General features: G+C 44.0%; 1 gene segment (V, D, J or C); it reads right to left on the reverse strand.

The window, feature by feature from the left end:
• Nucleotides 1-5,533: 5,533 nt before the first annotated feature.
• LOC139235485 (Ig heavy chain C region-like) lies at nucleotides 5,534-23,591 on the reverse strand. The segment is given in 7 exon segments: nucleotides 5,534-5,700; nucleotides 12,889-13,197; nucleotides 15,157-15,474; nucleotides 16,424-16,723; nucleotides 22,671-22,711; nucleotides 23,103-23,418; nucleotides 23,546-23,591. Coding segments are annotated over 7 exon segments (1,497 nt in total).
• Between the last annotated feature and the right edge of the window lie 2,139 nt (nucleotides 23,592-25,730).

A 25,730-nucleotide genomic window follows, 5' to 3' on the forward strand; every position in this document is an offset into this window, starting at 1 on the left:
GCACGTAGCGCATCCCTCTTCATCAGCCTGCTCCGTATTCCTGCTGTAAAGAGCTCCTGATCTGGCCCCCCACATTGTTGGTGATATATTCTTCCCTGTGTTGCCATCTTGCACAATTGTATCACACCCTCCAGCACAGTACTCCAAGGTTTTACCTTCCCTTCCCAATCAATGGCGGAGGGATATTTTTTCTGGACCCCTATAGTAACCATGTCCCATAGCGAACTTGTGCCCTGGACATTCCGTAGCATTGCTGTGATATGGTGGTCCGTAATCATAGTCCTCATTTTTGTTAATTCTTCAGGGTTAAATATTACGCCTGATGCTCCCTGGTCCCAAATCCGGGTTAGCCATTCTGACAATGATTCCCGGGTTTTTGGCGAAATCGAGACCCTATTTCTTGTAACTCACTAGTGGTGAAGTCACGCACCCCTCTAGTGGTTACCGGCTGTTCCCCATCTTGCTGTTTCACCTTATTTATCATAAGGGTTTAGCTTTCGTGCTCGGATCATATGGGGGAGGGTTTTTAGTTTCCTCCCGTTCCCCCCCCCCTCTCCATCTGACCATTCATATTCTGAGTCAGAGGATTACCAGATGTCTCCTTCCCAATGAGCCGGATCCCAAGTGGGTCCAGCTATCAATGCACGTACCTTTGACCGATCTATCTGTAATTTCCGTCATCTGGCTTTTTAATAATGTTGTACTGTCACCAGATGGCATATTAAAGTTTCTGATTGTTCATTGAGCTTTTCCACCCATTATTGTGCAGTGTGGACCGCTTCAGTGAGAGTCGAGTTTTGACTTTCGAAAAACTTAACAGCTGTTTTTAACTCTAGGTTTTCTGCCTCACTTTCCTTAAGTTGTTTACACATCGTCTTTAATGCTGTCAACAAAATCCATCCCATTTGTGGGGGGCTACTTTTCTCCTGTGGGAAGCCCGCTTCCTCCAGGAGAGACAGTACCGCGTGGGGTACGGGTCTATCTTTGCTCTGTTCCAATAACTGCATATCCCAATGTTGCGGGGGTGGAAACTGGGCTAGCACATTGGCAAGAGAGCTAAAACCCTCATCCCACGTGCTCCACCCTGGTATTCTATACTTCTCTCCCGCAGGAGGAGACTGCTCCTTGTCTTTTCTCATAAACATTTTACCAGATCCTGTTCATGACACCACCATTTTTTGGATCGATAATAATAGACCCAGGTTCGGGATCTGGATGGATGTTAAATAAGGGACAAGACAAATGAAGTAAAGAAAAAACACCGTTTACTGAGGGAAAAGAAACATAATACAGTTTACAAAGAAAAGAGAAGTATGATAAGATGCAACAAAGCTCACAGCTTTCGGCCCACCGGGAACTCCGCAACGATGGCTGGTCTGGAGCCTTGGGGGTCCCGGCACCGCTCGCGAATCACGGTCCAAGGTGAAGTTAAAAGAGCTACTGGACAGTTCCATTCCTTTATACTATTGAACAAACATGGGTGCATGTGGCTTATGGCCAACTCCTAATCTGTAAGGCCCCAGCTGTTCTTTCACAAAGCATGAGACCTCGAGGCGCAGACTGTCCCATAAACAAGATGGTGTGTGCATCAAGTTCTCTCTCTCTCTCTCTCTCTGCATCAACAACATTCCATTCGGCATGAAGCAGAAACATACTGTAAATGTCGAAATATCATAATTAACCCTATGTGATTAACCCTATACAATACAGGGGCCGCACCACTTGCACACGCCGATTGGTTGGAAGACTAACCGCTCACCCAGTCCTCCAGTTCCACAACTGCTTTCCCTATTGGTCGGGAGCTGCCATCAATCAGCCAGGCAGTGTGAGCTGAGCATGCTCAGTGGGCGAGACAGGGGGTCAGAGATGGGTGGAGGGAGGCAGCGAGTTAATAAAGGACGCGCTTATTTGTACTGCAAAAATGGCCGCCATGTTCCAACCATTTTCCATGATTGGTTCCTTTGGAGGATGAGCCAAAGCCTGAGGTTTCACTCGAATGTGTAACTGAAAACACCCATCCCAACGTATCATTGACTTGCAAATTGTAACTTGATCCACTTTGATTTCCTGAAACAACAGAGGCAGAGCTCCCAGAAGACAGCGACTGCCAGCCAAAGTGCCTTGCCCCAATCCCAGTGCACCCCTCCCCAGCCGAAGTGCCTTACTCCAGTCGCAGTTCAGGCCTCCCCCAGCCGAAGTGCCTTACCGCAGTCCCAGTGCATGCCTCCCCCATCTGAAGTGCCTTACCGCAGTCCCAGTGCCCGCCTCCCCCAGCCGAAGTGCCTTACCCCAGTCCCAGTATATGCCTCCCCTAGGCGAAGTGCCTTACCTCAGTATATGCCTCCCCCAGCCAAAGTGCCTTACCCCAGTCGCGGTGGAAGTCTCCTCCAGCCGAAGTGCCTTACCACAGTCCCAGTGCATTCTGTCCCCAGCCGAAGTGCCTTACACCAGTCCCAGTGCATGCCTCCCCCAGCCGAAGTGCCCTACCCCAGTCCCAGTATATGCATCCCCCCGCCAAAGTGCCTTACTTCAGTCCAGTGCATGCCCCCACCCCAGCTAAATTGCCTTCCCCTTTCCCAATGCATGCCTCCCACAGCCCAAGTGCCTTACCCTAGTCCCAGGGCACGCCTCCCCCAGCTGAAGTGCCTTACCACAGATCGAGCGTATGCCCCCCCAGCTGAAGTGTCTTACCCCAGTCCAAGTGCATGCCTCCCCCAGCCGATGTGCCTTACCGCAGTCCCAGTGCCCGCCTCTCCCAGCCGAAGTGCCTTACCCCAGTCCCAGTGCATGCCTCCCCATCTGAAATGCCTTACCCCAGTCCCAGTGTATGCATCGCGCAGCCGAAGTGCCTTACCCCAATCCCAGTGCATGCCTCCCCCATTCGAAGTGCCTTACCCCAGTCCCAGTGTATGCCTCCCCCAGCCGAAGTGCCAGTTTTATTTCACTGCACCACATGCATGGAATGATTCGGGCCCGGATGGGGCGGGGCTTGTCGCCTGTCAGTCACAAAGTGCAGAACCAATAGTTCCCTGCGTTAATAAACCCAGGGCGGGACACACAGCAAGAGTGCGGGCCCAGGCCCGAGAGACAAAAATCCGCACCATCATCCTCACACACACCCGGGCTCGTCACCAAGAACCGAAGCACAGGCCGGTTCCAGGCCCAGTCAGTGAGCGCCCGGGGGAGCGGGCACAGCGGCCGCCATCTTGGTCAGGTTGGGGGAGAGGGCTCAGTGGTCGCCATCTTGGTTAGGGTGGGTCTCGGGGCGCATGCGCGGCCCTTTGGGCAGGGATAATGGATGGGCGGGGCTTCAGCATGTCTGTCAGTTTGATTGGACACATGTTTGTGACCAGGTCAGTAGCCCCTGACAGGGAGCCTTGTTGTGCTGATTGTTGTCTCACCCTAATGGGCCAGCCCGGGCTCACACTATTGGGCAGGCCCGTCTCACCCTATTGGGCCAGCACGGGTTCACCCTAATGGGCCAGCCTGGGCTCACCCTATTGTGCCAGCACTGGCTCACCCTATTGGGCCAGCCAGGGCTCACACTATTGGGCAGGCCCGTCTCACCCTATTGGGCCAGCATGGGTTCACCCTATTGGGCCAGCCTGGGCTCATCCTGTTGAGCCAGCCTGGGCTCGACATATTGAGCCAGCCCGGGCTCGCCCAATTGTACCAACCCGGTTCACTCTATTGGGCCAGCATGGGTTCACCCTATTGGGCCAGCATGTGCTCAACCTATTGAGCCAGCCCGGGCTCACCCTATTCGGCCAGCTCGGGCTCACCCTATTGGGCCAGCCAGGGCTCACACTATTGGGCAGGCCCGTCTCACCCTATTGGGCCAGCACGGGTTCACCCTATTGGGCCAGCCTGGGCTCAACCTGTTGAGCCAGCCTGGGCTCGACATATTGAGCCATGCCGGGCTCGCCCAATTGGACCAACCCGGTTCACTCTATTGGGCCAGCATGGGTTCACCCTATTGGGCCAGCATGTGCTCACCCTATTGGGCCAGCCCGGGCTCACCCTGTTCGGCCAGCTCGGGCTCACCCTATTGGGCAAGCCTGGCTCATTCTTTTGGGCCAGCACAGGCTCACCCTATTGCGCCAGCACAGGCTCACCCTCTTGGGGGCCATTCTCCGGTGTTGTGCTACCTTGAGCGTTTGTATCAGATTTCTAACCCGTAATGTACCTGCCCTGGGAGAGTTTGATGGGACAGTGAAAGGTAGACTTACTCTGCCGTGTACTGAACTGTGACAATCTGTGATGGAACGGAGTGCTGTTTTTTAATAGAACCTGCCATGTGACTGTGACAGACCATAATATTAGAGGAGACTGCATGGTGCACCTGGTCGTTGTGCCGTAATTCTGCCTCTGGAACCGGATACAACAAGGCAGTGGTAGAGGTGTCTTTAATCCGATGGGACACTGGGTGGTCCCGTGGGTCCTTCACCAACGGGACTTGGGTTCAATCACAACCCAGACAGGACGGGTGAAATATACCTGTCAGGCAAATAAAACACAGTGTGACAGGAAAAATGGAGCGGTGTACAGGAGCCATGGAGAAAATCCAAGTTACTTCAATTTGTCATTCCAGATTTATTAACAATTTCACGGAAAACAATTTACAGGGAAGTGTAAAAACGTGAACACAAAGTGAATATAACTGAGCAATACATTGAGAACCAAACACAGGCGGATTGGGCCTATAGTCTCTGGAATTTAAAATAATGAGAGGTGATCTGATTGAAACATAAGATTCTGAGGGCGCTTGACAAGTTAAATGCAGAAGGTTTGTTTACCCCGCCATTTAAGACGGAGATGAGGAGGAATTTCTTCACTTAGAGGGTTGTGAATGTTTGGAATTCCCTGCCACAGACGGCTGTGGATGCTGAGTCTCTAAATATATTCAAGACTCAAATAGTTAGATTTTTGGAACCTAGGAGAAGCAAGGGATATGCTATCAGGCGGGAAAGTGGAGTTGAGGTCGATGTTCAGCCCTGATCTTATTGAATGGCGGAGCAGACTCGAGGGGCCGTAGGGCCTACTCCTGCTCCTATTTCTTATGTTCTTAAGTCGGAGCTGCCGCTATCTGCACAGTTGTGACAGACATCAGAGCGAGTGAACAGGGGCTCAGCATAAAGGGAAGGGAACACTTGTGAATAAGAATGAGAAAAGTTATTTATTTACACATGAAATGTACAAGGCACGGTGAAACTCTGAGATGCAGTTACATTACAGCCACAATTATCGAACACATTTCAAACAGAAAGACGGAAATCCCAGTTATATATTTCTCAGCCACTGATTCGGATCTAGTAACTGAAGGTAGTTTACTCTGAGAATCACCAAGAGAATATATTTTATTTTTAGTGACACAGGGATGATAAACAGATGAGGAACATCCACGGCGGCCGAAATTCAGACCATCATTTGAGCTGTAAAAGAGGGATAAAAGAATGAAGCGGAGGTTTAGTGGTCTGGGGCATTTATCTCAGGGTTTATATTAATGAAACATCCAGAGATTTGTCAAACGGCTTCAGTCAGATGGAAGTGTGAGCGGATTGAATCTTCCCACCTTCACGAGCGTGACGGCAGCGCTGTAGGAAATGCTCAGGAAGAACACGATGATGAATGTGGAAGCTGTTGTCCAGATGTTGCCGCTCTCGTCCTCATAGTCTTCATTCCAGATGTGGTCTGAGGAATCTACGGGGATGTAGGGGAGGAAATATATTCAAATCGTTTATTAATCCCGGGTATCATACTATTATTTTATATTCTCTTTTTTTCACCTTAAAGTATTAGTTTGATCTTTAATTGGACTTTCAATGTATATTTTGTGTTATGTTAATCACTCTCAGCAATCTCTCACTGTTCCTCACTCCACTGCCGCTCTTCCATTATAGAAACATAGAAACATAGAAACATAGAAAATAGGTGCAGGAGTAGGCCATTCGGCCCTTCTAGCCTACACCGCCATTCAATGAGTTCATGGCTGAACATGCAACTTCAGTACCCCCTTCCTGCTTTCTCACTATACCCCTTGATTCCCCTAGTAGTAAGGACTTCATCTAACTCCTTTTTGAATATATTTAGTGAATTGGCCTCAACAACTTTCTGTGGTAGAGAATTCCACAGGTTCACCACTCTCTGGGTGAAGAAATTCCTCCTCATCTCGGTCCTAAATGGCTTCCCCCTTATCCTTAGCCTGTGTCCCCTGGTTCTGGACTTCCCCAACATTGGGAACATTCATCCTGCGTCTAACCTGTCTAAACCCGTCAGAATTTTAAACGTTCCTATGAGGTCCCGTCTCATTCTTCTGAACTCCAGTGAATACAAGCCCAGTTGATCCAGTCTTTTTTGATAGGTCAGTCCCGCCATCCCGGGAATCGGTCTGGTGAACCTTCGCTGCACTCCCTCAATAGCAAGAATGTCCTTCCTTAGGTTAGGAGACCAAAACTGTACACAATACTCCAGGTGTGGCCTCACCAAGGCCCTGTACAATTGTAGCAACACCTCCCTGCCCCTGTACTCAAATCCCCTCGCTATGAAGGCCAACATGCCATTTGCTTTCTTAACCGCCTGCTGTACCTGCATGCCAACCTTCAATGACTGATGTACCATGACACCCAGGTCTCTTTGCACCTCCCCTTTTCCTAATCTGTCACCATTCAGATAATAGTCTGTCTCTCTGTTTTTATCACCAAAGTGGATAACCTCACATTTATCCATATTATACTTTATCTGCCATGCATTTGCCCACTCACCCACCCTATCCAAGTCGCTCTGCAGCATCATAGCATCCTCTTCGCAGCTCACACTGCCACCCAACTTAGTGTCATTCGCAAATTTGGAGATACTACATTTAATCCCCTCATCTAAATCATTAATGTACAGTGTAAACAGCTGGGGCCCCAGCACAGAACCTTGCGGTACCCCACTAGTCACTGCCTGCCATTATGAAAAGTCCCATTTACTCCTACTCTTTGCTTCCTGTCTGACAACGAGTTCTCAATCCATGTCAGCAAACTACCCCAATCCCATGTGCTTTAACTTTGCACATTAATCTCTTGTGTGGGACCTTGTCGAAAGCCTTCTGAAAGTCCAAATATACCACATCACCTGGTTCTCCCTTGTCCACTCTATTGGAAACATCCTCAAAAAATTTCAGAAGATTTGTCAAGCATGATTTCCCTTTCACAAATCCATGCTGACTTGGACTTGTTATATTACCTATTACCAAATGCACTGCTATGACATCCTTAATAATTGATTCCATCATTTTACCCACTACCCATGTCAGGCTGACCGGTCTATAATTCCCTGTTTTCTCTATCCCTCCTTTTTTAAAAAGTGGGGTTACATTGGCTACCCTCCACTCCATAGGAACTGATCCACAGTCAATGGAATGTTGGAAAATGACTGTCAATGCATCCACTATTTCCAAGGCCACCTCCTTAAGTACTCTGGGATGCAGTCCATCAGGCCCTGGGGATTTATCGGCCTTCAATCCCATCAATTTCCCCAACACAGTTTCCCGACTAATAAGGATTTCCCTCAGTTCCTCCTCCTTACTCGACCCTCCGACCCCTTTTATATCCGGAAGGTTGTTTGTGCCCTCCTCAGTGATTACCGATCCAAAGTACTTGTTCAATTGGTCCGCCATTTCTTTGTTCCCCGTTATGACTTCCCCTGATTCTGACTGCAGGGGACCTACGTTTGTCTTTACTAACCTTTTTCTCTTTACATATCTATAGAAACTTTTGCAATCCGTCTTAATGTTCCCTGCAAGCTTCTTCTCGTACTCCTTTTTCCCTGCCCTAATCAAACCCTTTGTCCTCCTCTGCTGAGTTCTAAATTTCTCCCAGTCCCCGGGTTCGCTGCTATTTCTGGCCAATTTGTATGCCACTTCCTTGGCTTTAATGCTATCCCTGATTTCCCTTGATAGCCACGGTTGAGCCACCTTCCCTTTTTTATTTTTACGCCAGACAGGAATGTACAATTGTTGTAGTTCATCCATGCGGTCTCTAAATGTCTGCCATTGCCCATCCACAATCAACCCCTTCAGTATCATTCGCCAATCTATCCTAGCCAATTCACGCCTCATACCTTCAAAGTTACCCTTCTTTAAGTTCTGGACCATGGTCTCTGAATTAACTGTTTCATTCTCCATCCTAATGTAGAATTCCACCTTATTATGGTCACTCTTCCCCAAGGGGCCTCGCACAACGAGATTGCTAATTAATCCTCTCTCATTACACAACACCCAGTCTAAGATGGCCTCCCCCCTAGTTGGTTCCTCGACATATTGGTCTAAAAAAACATCCCTTATGCACTCCAGGAAATCCTCCTCCAACGTATTGCTTCCAGTTTGGTTAACCCAATCTATGAGCATATTAAAGTCACCCATTATAACTGCTGCACCTTTATTGCACGCACCCCTAATTTCATGTTTGATGCCCTCCCCAACATCACTACTACTGTTTGGAGGTCTGTACACAACTCCCACTAACGTTTTTTGTCCTTTGGTATTCTGGAGCTCTACCCATATAGATTCCACATCATCCAAGCTAATGTCCTTCCGAACTATTGCCTTAATTTGCTCCTTCACCAGCAATGCTACCTCACCTCCTTTTCCTTTTATTCTATCTTTCCTGAATGTTGAATACCCCTGGATGTTGAGTTCCCAGCCCTGATCATCCTGGAGCCACGTCTCCGTAATCCCAATCACGTCATATTTGTTAACATCTATTTGCACAGTTAATTAATCCACATTGTTGCGGATACTCCTTGCATTAAGACACAAAGCCTTCAGGCTGTTTTTTTTAACACCCTTTGTCCTTTTAGAATTTTGCTGTACAGTGGCCCTTTTTGTTCTTTGCCTTGGGTTTCTCTGCCCTCCACTTTTCCTCATCTCCTTTCTGTCTTTTGCTTTTGCCTCCTTTTTGTTACCCTCTGTCTCCCTGCATTGGTTCCCATCCCCCTGCCATATTAGTTTAACTCCTCCCCAACATTATGATCCTCCTATAGTCCGTTTTGGAAAATATGATAGTTTTTCTTCCATGTCAGAGGCTAATTGATTTTGGATGACTTTGCTACGATCTACCATTCGGGAATAATACGATGAAACATCGAGGAAGGTGTACAGCAGGATATCGATTATTTTTCCGCTAGGTTAAGGTAGTTACTTAGTTGGAGGCTGCCAAGGAGGCTTTTAAGAGATTAGTTGTGAGTTATAACCTTTTTTTTATATATGTTACGGCAATGCTCTGAACATAAATAACGTTTCAGCTTGCAACAACTACATTGATCCAGTGTATGTGTAAGGCCAGAATAGTGAAATGTTAGATATTATGGTATCAGTAATTATTTATTCAGGCCAAGCATTGGATACTTTGCCCGTCCAAAAACTGCATCTTTGTTCTACATTCTTCTATAGCCTGACGTTTTTGTTTGTGCTCTTTAGTGTCTATATCACTGTATAACTATCTGTTGTTCTGGATTAGTCAGTGTTTGTGTTCCCTGTGAGGGTGTTGATCTGTGGGGTTGTGCGTGTGTGTATTTCTAAGATTGTGTATGTGTGTGTAAATCTTTCTTTATGTTTTGTTTAAGAATGCGTGTGTTTTTATGTAAGTGTGTGTGTTTAAATTTAATTGTGAGTGTGAGATTTGGTGTAGGTGAGTGTGTGTACTTTTATGTGTAAGCATGTTCATATCAAAGGGTTTGTGTGTGTGTGTGTGTGCAAGTGTGTTCATGTGTGTGCTTATGTGTAAGTGTATGTGTAACCCGGTGTATATGTATGTTCATGTGTGTGTTTCCCTGTAAGTGTATATGTATGGTTATGTCCAAGTGTTTGCTAATGTTGAGGTGTAAGTGTGTGTTTGTGAGTTTTCATGTCACATTGTGTGTACCTGTAAGTTTGTCTGTGTGTGTTTTTGTTAGATTGTGTTTGGATTTATATGCGTGTTCATACTTGTGTAAATGTGTTCAGGTGTGTGTTTCCCTGTAAGTGTACGGCTATGTCTCAGTGTTGTTCATGTTTAGGTGTAAGCATGTGTGTGTTTATGTGTAGCAATGGGTTTGCAGGTAAGTTTGTGTGTGTTTGTGTGTGTGTGTTTTGTGAAAGTGTGTGTTTTGATTGATGTGTGTGTCTAAGTGCAATAGTATGTTTGCATGTAAGCGTGTGTGTGTTTTGTGTAAATGTGTGTTTGGATTGATGCGTTTGTTTACAAGTGTGTGTGTGTTTTGTGTAAGTGTGTGTGTGGATTGATGTGTATTTATGTGTGTGTAAGTGTGTGTAAGTGTGTTTTGTAAGTGTATGGGTATGGATTGATGCGTGTGTCTATGTGTGTATAAGTGTGTTTTGTGTAAGTGTGTGTGTGGATTGATGTATGTGTTTATGTGTGAGTAAGTGTGTGTAAGTGTGTTTTGTAAGTCTGTGTGTATGGATTGATGCGTGTGTCTATGTGTGTGTAAGTTTGTTTTGTGTAAGTGTGTGTGTGGATTGATGTATGTGTTTATGTGTGTGTAAGTGGGTGTAGGTGTGCTTTGTGTCAGTGTCTGTGTGGATTGATGTGTGTGTCTATGTGTGTGTAAGTGTGTGTAAGTATCCGTTGTGTAAGTGTGCATTTAGATTGACGTGTATTATTGCTATTGTTAAAATTTTCAGAGAGTACCAATAACTGGATTTGACAATGATGGTTTTCATTATATTCGAGTTATGTATAATATTATGTGTCAGAGTGTTAACGTATGTCTTTATATGTAAGTCTATGTGTGTTACTGTGAAATTGTGCACTTACACAAAAATACACACACTTATACAAAATCATCATCACACTTACATATGAACACAGACAGACTCACTTTCACATGTATTCTCCCTGCTCTGTGTAAATGTGTCCTGTGTGAGGCGCAATGTGACGTCAGCCGAAGGAATGCAACAATTCAACCGATGGGCCTCAGAAACATCAGGGACACAACTATGAGAAACCCGCAGAGGATTCAATCACCAGTTTAGATATGGCCCATTAGAATTCAGCATGTTAGTTTACAATTAACAGGGACTATTTAATTAAAAAATATTACGTGGAATAAATAGTTATTTCAGAATATAATAATCATGTGGCAAGTTTAAAATCTTTTGACCATGGGTTAGAATGTGACATTGTACTGATGGCAACTTAGTGCATTTACAAGAGAGTGGTTCATTTCCCATCTCCCTGTGGGAGGGGCAGTGGGGGTTACGAGAATTATGCATTTCCCGTTCCCCTCTCGCTGGTGGGTATGAGAGGTACAGTGAGTGAAAATTACCCTTTACTCTCTCTCTGCTGAAGTTACTTTCAGGAATCCTGTAATGAGAGAACTTCACCCAGTCTCTAACCCATGGTGTATCTGAGCTGGGAGCGCTGGCTGTATAAGCCTTGGGACCGAGACACGCAAACACTCTACTTCAGACAAACAGCCCTCACATTGGCAAAACTAGGAAACATAGTTAATTGAGCGGCTGCCTGTTTAACTCACGATTGGAAAAAAAGCCCTTTATTGTTTTTTATTTAAGAACTGAAATGCAATCGAGAGATTCTCATTGACAAGAATTGACGGTGTCCATCAGAACAAGGGAAATGTTGACGAAACTGGGTTTACCGCTGGATTTATTGATGGTTCTGTTGGTGATCTTCAAGGGGATCGCTTCGTGTCCCACCACACAGGAGTAAGAAGCACCGCTGGCCCACTCCTCGGCTGCAATGGATAGCAGGCTGTACATGAAGAAGGATCTGCTGCCGTTCTCCGCCATCACCTCGGTGTTCTTGTAGTTGCCGGAATCCACCGGCTTGTCATTGACGGTCCATTTGACGAAGATTTCTCGGGGGGAGAAACCTCTCACTAAGCAGGTGAGGCTGACCAACCTCTGAGCGGAGACTTCTTCTGCCGAGGGCAGGAGGACAGACACGGCCGGTTCCCGTGGATCTTTCGCTGTGGAACAGTTACAATAAAGGCCAATGAACTGGACAGTTCCAGAGACAATGGGAAAACTTTAAATCAATACAGCAGGCGGGTTTTGGGCGTGGAGGTTTTTAAATTGTTAAAAATAGGAATCCCGACGTCAACGCGCCCACTCCCGGTTGTAATATTATATTTGAGTAAAATATTTAAATGGGACTGGAATCTTCTATTTTAACCACCATTTGGTGTTTAACTGTCGCTGGTCCGGTTTGACACACTGTGTAAATCCCTGCAGTTACAGCGAGGCGGGGACTGCTGCACCCAGGTGGTAATTGCCCATACACCTACCTCCTGGATCCAGGGTCCCTGTGTAACCCAGCCCCCGCGATCCGAGACCTCCTGACTCGGCTTCCAATCCTCCCGTTCTTCCGGGTGGCCTGTGAGACCACCGCCCACAACTCGCCTTCCTCATTTAAATTCAGCCAATTTCAGGTGGTTAGATGTGAGAGAAATGGACACTGCGTTGAATTTTAAAGCTTTTCCTTTTCCCCTCTGGGGCCTCTCTGGTTTTCCATCCCGCAGCAGAGGGAACACAATCTTTCTCTCTGAAATCTCCAAGGGTTGGTCTGGAAAATTACATAGAATTTACTGCACAGAATGAGGAGATTGGCCAACTGGTCTATGCCGGTGTGTATGTTTCACACAAGCCTCCTCCTAGCTCACTTAATCTATTCCTAATAACATACCCTTCTATTCCTTTCTCACTCATGGACTTGTCCAGTTTCCCCTAAAATACATAATGTCAGGTCCCAGAGTGCTGAGTTCGTGGAATTACCAAACTGAATGATCAGAGCAGCCCATTAAACACTTTATATAATGAATTGTCCCTTGCACATGCACTGGAAATAGTCACAGTATCTCACTTATTGCAACAATCTCCCCGCTCACCCTTTTCCTTGTGGATGGAATCTCTGAGAGGAGTCGGCATATCCTGATGGCTCACCACGCAGTAGAACTTATCCCCACTCAGCCAGTCTTGTGTCGAGATGTTTAAGTTGCTGATCACTATGTTGGGATCCTCTCCCGGCTGGAAGGCAATCTCTGATTTCAAAGCCTCCTTTTCCCGGGTCCAGGTCACGGTGAGCCCATAAGGAGCCTCAGACACGACGCAGGTTAAGGTCACCATCGCCTCCAGTAAGACCTGTTCCAATGACGGTGGGCGAAGAGTGATTTTTGAATCGCTGCATGGGACATCCACTGCGAAACAGGAATGAAAGTCAGGAAAAGCTGAAGCTTCAGAATCCGGACACCAATATTTAGCCTTAAATCTTTCAAGGGGAATATATCACTTTTGAGATATCAACCTCTCGCTGTTGCCTCAACACCGGCGTTATTGGAAGGACAATGAATTGGCAACGATTCCGAGAGATCTGTAACATTTCTTGTGTATTTGCAGCCAGAGCCACCTGTAATGGGCTGTGAAGCAAATACCCGGCATAAAATCGGAATACATTGTGTTAGGCATGGAATAGCGCTCTTCCTGAAATCCCTTGCTCCTTTAAGCCCGTCCATAGATCCTTGCACCCAAATGCATCACCGTTGGTTATAATAGCTGAAGCCCGAAAAGCCCGAAGTTCAAGAGGTCTACACCAGACATTATACTGGTTCAAAACCAGTGTCAAATTAATTTCAGGATTTATGGGACAACAGGAAACAAAGTTAAGTTTCTGGTCTCTTGCTGCGTTTTTTGTTGCAGTGAAAATGTGCAGGAACCAGTCACAGCCCCCGTCAGAGGAGAAGTGCAAGTTCGGGAGAATGGAGTTCCAAGGAATCTTTGTGGTGCGGCATCATTTGGAATGATGTGAGGTCGCTTGTTAATTTCTGTAATTACTGAACATTTATCATGTCTGGTGAGAGAGATTCAGAGAGAAATATGACCTCAGGGCATTAATAGCAACATAGGAACAGGAGGAGGGCATTCAGTCCATCCATCCTGTCTCGCCAACCAGTTAGATCATGGCTGATGAACACTCAACACCATCTTCACGCATTGGTTATGTAACCCTTGATAACCTTGCCTGACAAAAATCTATAAATCTCAATTTTCAACTTTTCAATTGAAAGCAAGTGTCAGCAGCTTTTGGGGAGGGAAATCCCGACTTGCAATATTCTTCTTGTGAGAAAATCCTTTCTGACATCACCTCTGCACGGCCTAACTCTAATGTTAAGTTTCTGCTACTTGTTCTCGACTCTTTCATCAAACTAAATAAATGTTGTATATCTACTCGATCAATTCCATTTATCAACTTAAACACGTCAATTGGATCATCTCTTAACGTTTTATACTCGTCGACTGATCATTTTACATTATTAGCCCCGGTTTAATTCGGGTAAACCTGCAGTTTAGCGCCTCCACGTATATCCTTCCTGTGGTGCGGAGCCGAGAATTGAGCTCAGTGCTCTGAATAGGGTAGATGCCCATTCTAGCAGGATTCCTGGACAGTTGGCAGGAAAGGGTTCCAGACTCCGACAGCCGCTCCGTATATGATCAGCCAACTCAGGATAAACCTGAGACTAAGGACACTTCACTCACTGCCTGACATCAGAGCAAGGGGAAAGCTTCTTTGGCGAGGTTAATAAATCCTGAGCAATGAGGAATCCTGAACCAGAAGATCCTGGATTGAATTTCCACTCCAGATATTTGATCACAAAATGTAAGCTGAGTCTCCCAGTGCAGTACTGGGGGCATGGCGCACTATCGGAGTTGCCGTCTGTCGGATCAGGTGTTAAACCGAGGATCCGTCTGGCCTCTCAGGTGGAGGTAAACGATACTCTGGCATTATTTCAATGAAAAGCAGAGGAGTTCTCCCTGGTGGCCTGGGAATATTTATCCCTCAAGAAATATCACTCAACAAAAACAAATGGTCATTATCACACTGCTGTTTGTGGGAGCTTGCTGTGCACTAAATGACTGCCGTACTTTGTACATTACAACTGTGACCACATTTCACAACTTAATTCATTGGCTGGCAAGCGTTTTGGTTCAGTCTGTGGTCGCTGAAGGCGCTGTATAAAGGCAAGTTTGTATCGCAAGAATACACAAACTGCATGATTGGAAATTAGGAACAGTCCTCTGCTTTTTACTAATTCCAATAAAATCCTTACTGAGGTCAGCGCTCAGAATGGTGTGCAACCTCCCGGGATTGTGTCTCTTACCATGAGATCTGCTGAAGTTACGGTTTTGCGTGACCCCTTCATGAGTGACCTGGCAGGTGTAGACCGAGCCGGTGAACCATTCCTCGGCGGGGACTGTCAGCCGACTGGCCGTCAAGAAGTTCCCGTTCACCTCAAAGACGGGAGAGGTGATGATGCCCGAATCCATGAGTTGTCCACTCTTCAGCCAATTCACGGTCAGTGATTTTGGCCTGAAATCGATGATTGAACACACGGCGCTTGCATATCTGCTGCTGGTGATTTGTTCAGTAGAACTCAGCGTGAGGAGAACAGTTGGAGGAACGATGTCCGGTTCAGGATCTTCAAAAAAAAACATATTATTGACATTGCTTAGAAAATAATTGATTAAGAAATGCAAAGCGTCCTTATATTTTAACAGGTTCTTTGCTGTCAGACGAACACTAACCTGGCATTTACAGAGAGCAGAACTGTGCACAGTATTCTCAGTTTAATATGCAGACCGGAACTGTGCATAATATTCTAAGTGCGATATGCGGACCAGAACCATGCACAATATTCTAAGTGTGATATGGAGACCAGAACTATGCACACTATTCTCAGTATGATATGGAGACCAGAACTTTACACTGTATTCTAAGTATGAGATGGAAACCAGAACTTTAAGCAATATTCTAAGTGTGATATGGAGAACAGAACTATGCATACTATTCTAAGTGTAATATGGAGACCAGAACTATGCACACTATTCTCAGTATGATATGGAGACCAGAACTTTACACTGTATTCTAAGTATGAGATGGAAACCAGAACTTTAAGCAATATTCTAAGCGTGATATGGAGAACAGAACTGTGTACAGTATTCTAACTGTGATATGGAGACCGGAACTGTGCATAATATTTTAAGTATGATGTGGAGAGCTAACTTTCGACAGTATTCTAAGTATGAGATGGAAACCTGAATTGTGAACAATATTCTAAATGTGATAAGGAGACTAGAACTGTGCACAGTATTCTAATTATTATATGGAAACCAGAACTGTATACAATACTCTAAGTGTAATATGGAGACCAGAACTGTACACAATATTAGAAGTATGATAGGGAGAGCAGAATTGTACACAATACTCTAAGTGTGATTTGGAGACGAGAACTGTACACAGTATTCTAAGTATGATATGGAGAGCAGAACTGTACACAGTACTCTAAGTGTTGTCTAACCAAATTTCTCTACAAGTTGAACATAATTTCTCACCTTATCATTGTTTGCCCTGTAATCCACATCACTAACCTAGCATTGTGATGGCCCAGACCGACACACCACGTCGAACCTCGCAGTAGATTGTGCTGCTCCCCATATCTGACTCGGCGATGGTTAACTGGCTGCTCTGGGTGTAGATTCCCTTCTTGTTGAGCACTGACGGGTAGGTATTCAATCCAGTGGTGATTGGCTCTTTATCTTTCTTCCAGGAAAGGCTGGTGATGTCGGGGGAGTAGTCCATCGCCAAACAGCCGTACGTGATGGAGCCATCGGTACTGGGTTGTTCACAGGAGGAGAGCAGGGCGTAGAGGGTGGGGGGAGACGGTGTTACTGGGAAAGAATGGCCCATTGAACAAGTTAGACTCTGTAATCCGTGCTTATAAAAGAAATAAACAGCTCGAAATTTGACTGCAGAATAAACTAATTCCACCATTTCCCCATCAAAGACTACACGGGCATTTGAGTTTCTGTCAGTTCCATCATAAGGACCTGTCGATGCCCTGGTCAGGAACACACCTCTCTATCCCCGAGCTCTATCACATTACACAACAAGAACATTTACACAACTCGTCAATAAAGAATCCTTCATTGGATCATACAATAGAAGAACAGAGACGTGTTCCTGTTATTTCGGCCTCCATTTATTTCTCAATCAGCACCATTTCTGGTCCTTTATTTAATTGCAGTTTGGGGAAATTTGCTCTGTGCACATTGCCTGCGGCGTATCCCTACAAAACAACAGTGACTGCACTTCAAAGTAACAGCGGAATTCCTGCTTCGGACGTTAGCAAAAAACCCTCTAAATTTGCATACCACATAATTCAACAGGTAGCATTTCCATAGTTAAGTTTCTAAGATTCAAGCTGTCGGTGAATTGCGATTGAGTCGAATTTCTCCCTCATTTTCTCAGCATTTGATGGAGACCGATGTCCCTCAGTGCACTGTGATCTGGGCTCTATCCCATCCCATTGAATGCATGTCTCTTGAGTTTCCTCCTCCCTGCCACTCAATTAATAATCCGAATAAAATACCATTCCAAAATCCGGTTAATTGGAAGTTTCTCCTTAAATGGCCCATTTCAGTTCCCATTGTTGTTCTTGTTATATCACAATGCCCTGGACTTGGTTATAGGGAATACAATTTCGAAGTTCGAAGGTGATGCAAAAACTGGCAACGTAGCCAATAGTGAGCATGAAAGCAGCAGACTCCATGAGGAGACAGATGGACCAGTGAAATGCGCCGGGACATGGCAATTGCAATTTAATGCGAATCATTGAGAAGCGATGCACATTGGGTGGAAGATGGATAAGCAGTATAATCTAAATAGTATTGTTTTGAGGGGATGCACGAACAGAGAAATCTAGATGAACATATTCAAAAATCTTTGAAGGGGGCAGGGCAAACTGGTAAGACAGTTATGAAAGCGTATGGGATACATGACTTTGTAAATGGGCCATTGACTACAAAAATAAGACGGTTATGCTAAACTTACAGATCACGTGTTAGGCCTCAGCTGGGGTATTGTGCACAATTCTGGAACAACAATTTAGGAAGGATGTCAAGCCATTGGGGAGTGTAGAGGGGAAGCTTTTACCAGGATGATGCCAGGGATGGGGTCTTCAGTTATGTGGATAGATTGGAGAAGCTGGGATATTCTCCTTAGAGCAGAGGTTAAGAGGAGACCGAAGAGAGATATTCAACATGATGACAGGTTTTGATAGAGCAAGTAGGGAGAAACTGCTTCCGCTGGAAAGTAGGTGGGTAACCAAAGGTCACAAATTTAAAATAATTGGCAAAAGATCAAAAGGGGAAATTGGGGTAATTTTTTCACACAGAGGGTTGGTAATTTCAGGAATGCTCCAGGCAGTTCCTCCTGTACGTCAGGAGGACTCAGTGGCACGTTTAGAAGGAAAACCCTGGGGAGTTGGACTAAATTGGACAGCTCTTTCAGAGCCGGCATAGGCACGATGCCTGAATGGCCTTTTCAGTGCTGTGAGATGCTATCATTCTACACGAGTCAGTGGGAATAGTTCTACTAGATTTAATGGAAGGAAACGCTTCATATTTTGGACACCTCTACCAGATCTATTTTTATTGTTTGTTGTAATTAAAGAGGATATTTAAAATAAAGAGATCTTATAAATCTGACGCAAATTAGTCAATCGCATGCTGCTATAAAGGCTTAAAATTCATTGCGAATGATGACTTATTGCAGGTTGACTCTATCTCTTTAAATGTTTCACAGAATTGCAGCTCAGTGACTGTGCGCCTTGTGTTGTGATCCAGGCCAATAGCTGCATCTCTCATAGTTTGTCCCTGCCTTTAACCTTTTCAGGAAGAATTGAACAACATAATGTTTCTAAACATGAGGTCCTCATGACGATTAATTCAAGTGGGAGTCTTGATATCCTCCATTTAAATTGTGAAAATAACTTACAGCCTCCCAACAGATCAGAACAGGCGCTGCTTTCTGGAGCGTTATTCACTTCCTGAAACAGTTTGTTCTGGAAGTGAGCTGAGGATCAGGCCAATCGTGTTCAATAGTAATCTGATGCTCAAAATGTTCAAACATTAATAACTCATTAAAAATTTGGCATTTTTTCAGAAAGAATATAAACATCAATGAATGTGCGTTGTTTAATCTGGTCAATCGGACGATTTATTGTGTATATCTGTCACGAGTAGTTTATCTGCTATTTGTTAGTCGCAGCTAGCGGTATCTTGAACATTGCCTGACCAAGCACTCTCAGGTCAGATACAGCAGAGATATGAGAGCAAAGCTCCCGCTATGCTGTCGTGTGGGTCATGACAGGTATAGCAAGGGTTGCACACAGAGTAGTACGTTATCTGTACTATCCCGTCAAACATTCCCAGCTCAAGTACTGCAGAGATGTGCTACGAAATGTCTCTCCATAAAATGCGTTATCAAATTGACCGATTAGATTCAGCACAATTATCACATGTATAAAGACAAGCTTACCATACACTGCCCCTGTAAAGCGCACCAGCTCACCTATAGCTCTGATTAAATAGAAGATCAATCTATATTGAAGGACCCAATTAAGCTCCACGTCTTTGTAAATAAAAGTTTAAATACTGATTAAAGCAATCTCTGCAATGTCCCATCAAGCACTGCCAGATAAAGTAAAGTACGGGTTAGTTGCAGAGTAAAGCTCCTTCATCACTGTCATATCAAACACTCCCAGGGTAGGTACGGCACGAGTTAGATAAAAAGTAGATTTCCCTCCACATTGCCAATTAAACACACTCAGGGCAGGTACAGTCAGGCTTGGATAAAGAATAAAGCTTCCTCTACACTGTCCCATCAAACACTCCCAATACAGGTACAGAGTAAAGCTCCCTCTACAGTGTCCCATTAAACATTCCCAGGGCAGGTACAGCATGGGTTAGATACAGAATAAATCTCCCTCTACAATGTCCCATCAAACAGCCCCAGTGCAGGTCCAAAATTGCCAAAATAAATTGGAGCACCCATCAGATCAGACGAGGCGCTGTTTGTTCTGAAAGTGAGCTTCGGATCACACCAATCTCATTCAATAATTATCTGATGCTCAACTGTATAACCATTACTAATTCGATATCTTATTAGTTAGATGCAGATTGAAGTTTCTTCAATATTTTTAGAAAATCACTCAAATCAGATACAGGATAGATTCGATAGAGTAAATCTCTCTCTTCACTGATCTGTCTGGCGCTGTAAGGTCATGTAAAGCAAAGGATGAATGCATATTAAACTACACTACCCCGTAAGACGGGCCAAATATAGCAAGGTTTAGATTCCGAGTAAAATTATTTCTGCACTGTGCCATCAATCCAAACAGGGCAGGTACAGCATGGGTCAAGATACAGCGTAAAGCTCCCTCTACATTGTCCCATCAAACACCTCCAGAGCAGGTACAGCATGGGTCAGATACAGAGTAACACTCCCTCTACACTGTCCCATCAAACACTTCCAGAGCAGATACAGCATGGGTCAAGATACAGAGTAAAGCTCCCTCTACATTGTCCCATCAAACATGCCCAGAGCAGGTACAGAATGGGTCAGATACAGAGTAAAGCTCCCTCTACATTGTCCCATCAAACACGCCCAGAGCACGTACAGCATGGGGTTAGATACAGAGTAAAGCGCCCTCTACACTGTCCATTCAAACACTCCCAGGGCACGTACAGCATGGGCTAGATACAGAGTACAGCTCCTTCTGCACTGTCCCATCAAACACTCCCAGGGCATGTACAACTGGGTTGGAAACTGATTAAAGCTCCTTCTACTGTCCCCCCATGGTGTTTCGGAACTGTTTCTTCTGACTGTCACACTCTGGGTAACTGATCTCATTTCTGCGGCGACTCATCAACTTTAAAGTCAAACTTTTACGTTTCTCACATATACCAGTTTCTTAAATAACTGAGTTAAATGACACTCCCCGCAATACAGAATCACAATCCAGAAGGTTTACAACCGGTCAGGAGGACTCCTGATTCTCACACAGTGAGCAGGCGCACAGAAACAGAACAGACACAAACGGTGCTCCAGGCAGAGAGACCAGTTCAATCTGTTAATTTCAATGAAGCTGCTTGATTTCTAATTTATTTCTTGTCAATTTCCAACCACCTCAACTCCGCAGATTCTTTGAAATTAAACTGATATTAATTTGAGAGACTCTTCAGAATCCAGCCATTTTTCCATCTCTGTCAACTTTCTTGGAAACCGTGTAAAAATTAACTCCCCTGAAAGCAAGTATCTGGAAATAATTCACATTCCACGGGAATTTGCTGCCGTCACGGGACTCGGTGACAGAATAAGAATGTCACAATCCAGGAGACATCTACATTGAAATCTGACCACCCACTGATTTGATATATTTTCATCAGTAAATATAACCTGTAAAATCATCGAGGCAAAACAGGAAGTTAATTCACCAAAATCTGCAGCGGCACCTTATCGAACTCAGCACAGCCGGGTTATAAATGCATTGATTTATAAATTAATTTTGGAATTAATTAAACATTCTCTCCAACCATTGAGGTTTTGCAATAACTATAATACGGACCAGTATGCAACGCAATTGTAAGGGATCGTTTGTGTTTAATAAATGATCACTGATGTTACATTCTAATTAATGTTCATGTTAGATGATTATTGAAAATAATCTGAGTGCCTGTCTGGCCCTTCCTCCTCAGAAGCACACTTACCTGCAACATTTGAAATTAACTTAATGTGCCTGAATTTCAGCCTTACTAATACAGCGAAATTTGTTATTGAGAGACAGGTTTTGGTCTTGCAAAGTGTTCAAGATTAGTTTAGTGAAAGTTTTAACAAACAACACCCAATATTTATTAAACATTGTAGAAACGCCAAACGGTTTCACAAATTCTAGGTATTCTGAGTGACACAGGCACAAACTCTCCTCAGCAGATCAACACTAAATCACATCACTGAGGGGTCGAATCCCTCGACAGAACCTTTCATGGAGCAGACCCTTCACTCTATAAACACTTCCAGCAGAATCAAATGTATCCTTGCAAAAAATCTCATTACAGAATCACCGAACCCGCCTAACACTGAAATAACTAATGATTGAATTCAACAGAAATTTAAAATACTTTCAGCAGAATTGTGTTTAGACTGTTAAATACATTAATGTTGATATTATAGCATATTTAATAATAATTGGTGATATTACTGCATTATAATAATGTTAGTAATATTAATTTAAATCTGTTCCGGCTGGAAATGTGTTAATTGTTCAGTTCTTAATTACAGTAACGCTTCACATATTGAATCTAAACTTTCGGGAACATTCGCTCAGTAGATGACAATGTAATTTTCAATAAAAAGCATTCAATTCCTGAAGATTATTTATTGATCGCTAAGCTTTCTGTTTTGTGCCTACAATGTTCCTTTAAATAGATTTAAACACAATGTTTGCATTCGATCAGAAAAACTGCAACAATCATAGGTCACCGAGATTAAACATTGCAGAAACGTCAAACAGTGTAACAACCATAAAGTATTTAAAGTAACCAGGCACACAGTCGTCAGCGAATAAACACCAAATCACATCAACAACATTTTCTGTGGAGAAACTGTTGAATTCTATAATCATTTTGCAGCAGAATCACATTGAGCGTTGCAAAAAATCTCAAAACAAAATCCACCGGACCCAAGTTTCAGTGAACGAAATCATTATTAAAATGAACAGAAATATAAAATAAAGACACAAATACAACAGTTTTTGAATGAGTGAATGTTCCTTACCTGCAGTCACCGTCACCATGGTCCCTTGTCCCCAGTAGCCCGTAGCGTCACAGTGAGATATGTCATGTCAAATACTCCGGTGGACTGTAAACTATAAAATACAGAGATTAAATTGCACCCAGCTCTAAAAACATGATTCCGACACCCCTAAGAGTGAATCAGTGAGATATTTCAGTTTGTACCGTTCATTATATTTATAACAATGATTGGAATACTTCTGAAGCCTCTGTGCAGATTCAGCATGGCAATCACCATTAATAAAGCAGACAAATGTAATACATTTAAATATATATATATATCTTACTTCCACTCATTATTTTTATTTAAGCTTCAGTTCCTTCGACGCTCCTGGTGTGGTAGCGATCACAGTTTTGAGCAAACTCCCTGTCTGGGGTTTTTGTATGGAGAGCTCGGTCTGGATAGCACCGTGATCCATTGCTGTAGTCCCTTGCACAGAAATAGATGGCGTTGTCTTCGCTCCTCAGATTCTTCATGTCCAACGTGAAGATGTTGTTTGAAGTGTCTTTGGACGCAGTAAATCGGCTCTCAATCCCTGAGGCATAATACTTGCTCGATGGACTGTAATAGGTAACCAGCCACTCCAGCCCCTGTCTGGGAACCTGGCGGATCCAGTACATGTAGCTACCACCAAGATCGAAGCCGCTGGATTGACAGGTCAGTCTCCGGGAGCCTCCGGGAATCCTGGTCTCTGCCTCGGGCTGAATCAACACCACATCCGAGTGGACACCTGTAAAAATAATCAAAAACCCCAGAGGATCAATCCTGGTGAAATGATTCCTGACGCTGTAACATTCCAGAGAGAAACTAATACTGAGACAGTAACAGTGAGAGATTGCACAATAAAAACTACTCACGGGAAAAGAAAGCCAGCAACAGACTGAGAGAAATCGCCAACCTCATCCTCCTGGCAATGTGTGGTGAATGGTTCCGGCAAGAACTCACTGAGCAAACACACTCCCAGACTGTTATATTGCAGTCCCAGTGACCGGCAGTTAAATACCCGGGAGATGGGGGCGAGGTCACTGGCGCCGCCCATTGATGCCCAGATAGGGGCGGTTTCTGGATCCACATCACTCCTTCCGCATCACCAACAGAATGGACTCACATCTGGACTGTAAATTAAATCCCTTTATTTACTCACTGTTTCACAGGGGTTGTGAATCTCTGAGATTGAATTATATTATCAGGGTCCAAAGACACTGCCAGTTTGTGTTTCTCGATCTCCCGCTAACTATCCATGCATCTGTACCAATAAAGTATCCCCTATAATCTGAATTGTTATCACTCTATTTAACCGAGTGCGAGAGATGGGTAATGTGATTCGATTTACGGTGTACGTGGCTAAAGCTACACTTTTGGTCTGGAGATGAGATCTTGCTCCTCACATTACGCAATTGTCTCTCATTGCATTTCACTAACTGCCCCTGAGTCTGTGACCCTAAGACAGCTGTTTGTAAAATTAGCTTTAAAATAAGTCCGCTTGACTGATGATAAAGGAGTGAGTTGACGGAGACACATAATAATATGGGGCCCGTCCGCTTCAGACCTGCGTTTTATGAGAGAAGCTTGTGAATCAGAACCGATAATGTGATCAGCAAACCTCGACATCCAAATCCTTGCAGCTAACTTTAATAGCGACCGACTGTGTAACAGACACGGGTAACAGGAATTCGGTGTATCAGGACATAACGGTATGTTACAGAATATCACAGGAATAAATGCTTCATCTCCAGCAGAAACAAATCACAATCTGGGCATTGCACCACCCAATGGTAACCGGGCTATGAGAGGGGGTGTTCAGGGATCCAAATCAGCGCAAATTACACCGCACACTGCGCGGCTACCAATCAGGAATAATAGAGACATTAGTTTAGACCAGGCGCAAAATTCTGTGAGAATATTAAAGAAGTGCAGCTGGCACTTCTCTGTGAGAATATTCAAGGCAATTCAACCTGTTTTATTTACTTTGCGAATCCCACTCATCTCATTACAGTGTGGGGTGAGGCCATTAAACCTCTCTCCAGCACTTCATACTGTACTGAATAAAGTGACTGAATGGTCTAGAATGGTCTTTATTTGGAAATAGTTTTCCTTAGATACCGTGTGGATCAATTCATTATTTCCGATCTTATCTTATTATATGGCGAGAATGGAATTTATGGAAAATCATTCTTGAGATGTTATACCATGTAAAATGCTTCTTATTTTAAAAGTTCGACTGAATAATTTAATGTTCAAATAGTTAAATACCATCTTTCTCCCATTCTTGTTCACGCTAATCTGACCCACACAATATTTGGCAGTAACCTAACTGACTACCGTCAGCGAGCCTCGAACACCAGTGTCATTTACAGGAAGCATGTGGGTTTCTGTGCAGTCCATCAAAGGACAGTTTTCTCACTACTGACCGCATGCCGGGAAGCCAACTTCAAAACCTTCACATTGTCAAAATACTTATTTATATACACATCTACCCAGTAACAGTACTGGAGTTAAGTTTAATTTTTTCGTTGTGTAAATGTTCCCATATCCCAGGAAAGGAAATGTATCCAATGTCTCAGAAACCATGTCAATAGCAGCAGTCAGCTGGAGTATCAGTACCGCACATAACCCTGCAATAGATAGATAGATAGATAGATAGACAGATAGATAGATAGATAGATAGATAGATAGATTCATAGCTAGCTAGCTAGATAGATTGATATATAGCTAGATAGATAGATAGCTAGATAGATAGATAGATAGAGAGAGAGGGAGAGAAAGAGATAGATACATAAATAAATAGATAGAAATATATATATCTATATATATAGATAGATGGAAAGATAGATAGATAGAAAGATAGATAGATAGATAGATAGAGAGATAGATAGATAGATAGATAGATAGATAGATAGATAGATAGATAGATAGATAGATAGATAGATAGATAAATAGAGAGATAAATAGAGAGATAGAGAGATAGATAGATAGATAGATAGATAGATAGATAGATAGATAGATAGATAGATAGATAGATAGATAGATAGATAGATAGAT

The sequence above is a fragment of the Pristiophorus japonicus genome, chromosome 23 (assembly GCF_044704955.1).
Source record: "Pristiophorus japonicus isolate sPriJap1 chromosome 23, sPriJap1.hap1, whole genome shotgun sequence".
In the NCBI taxonomy this organism is placed as follows: domain Eukaryota; kingdom Metazoa; phylum Chordata; class Chondrichthyes; family Pristiophoridae; genus Pristiophorus; species Pristiophorus japonicus.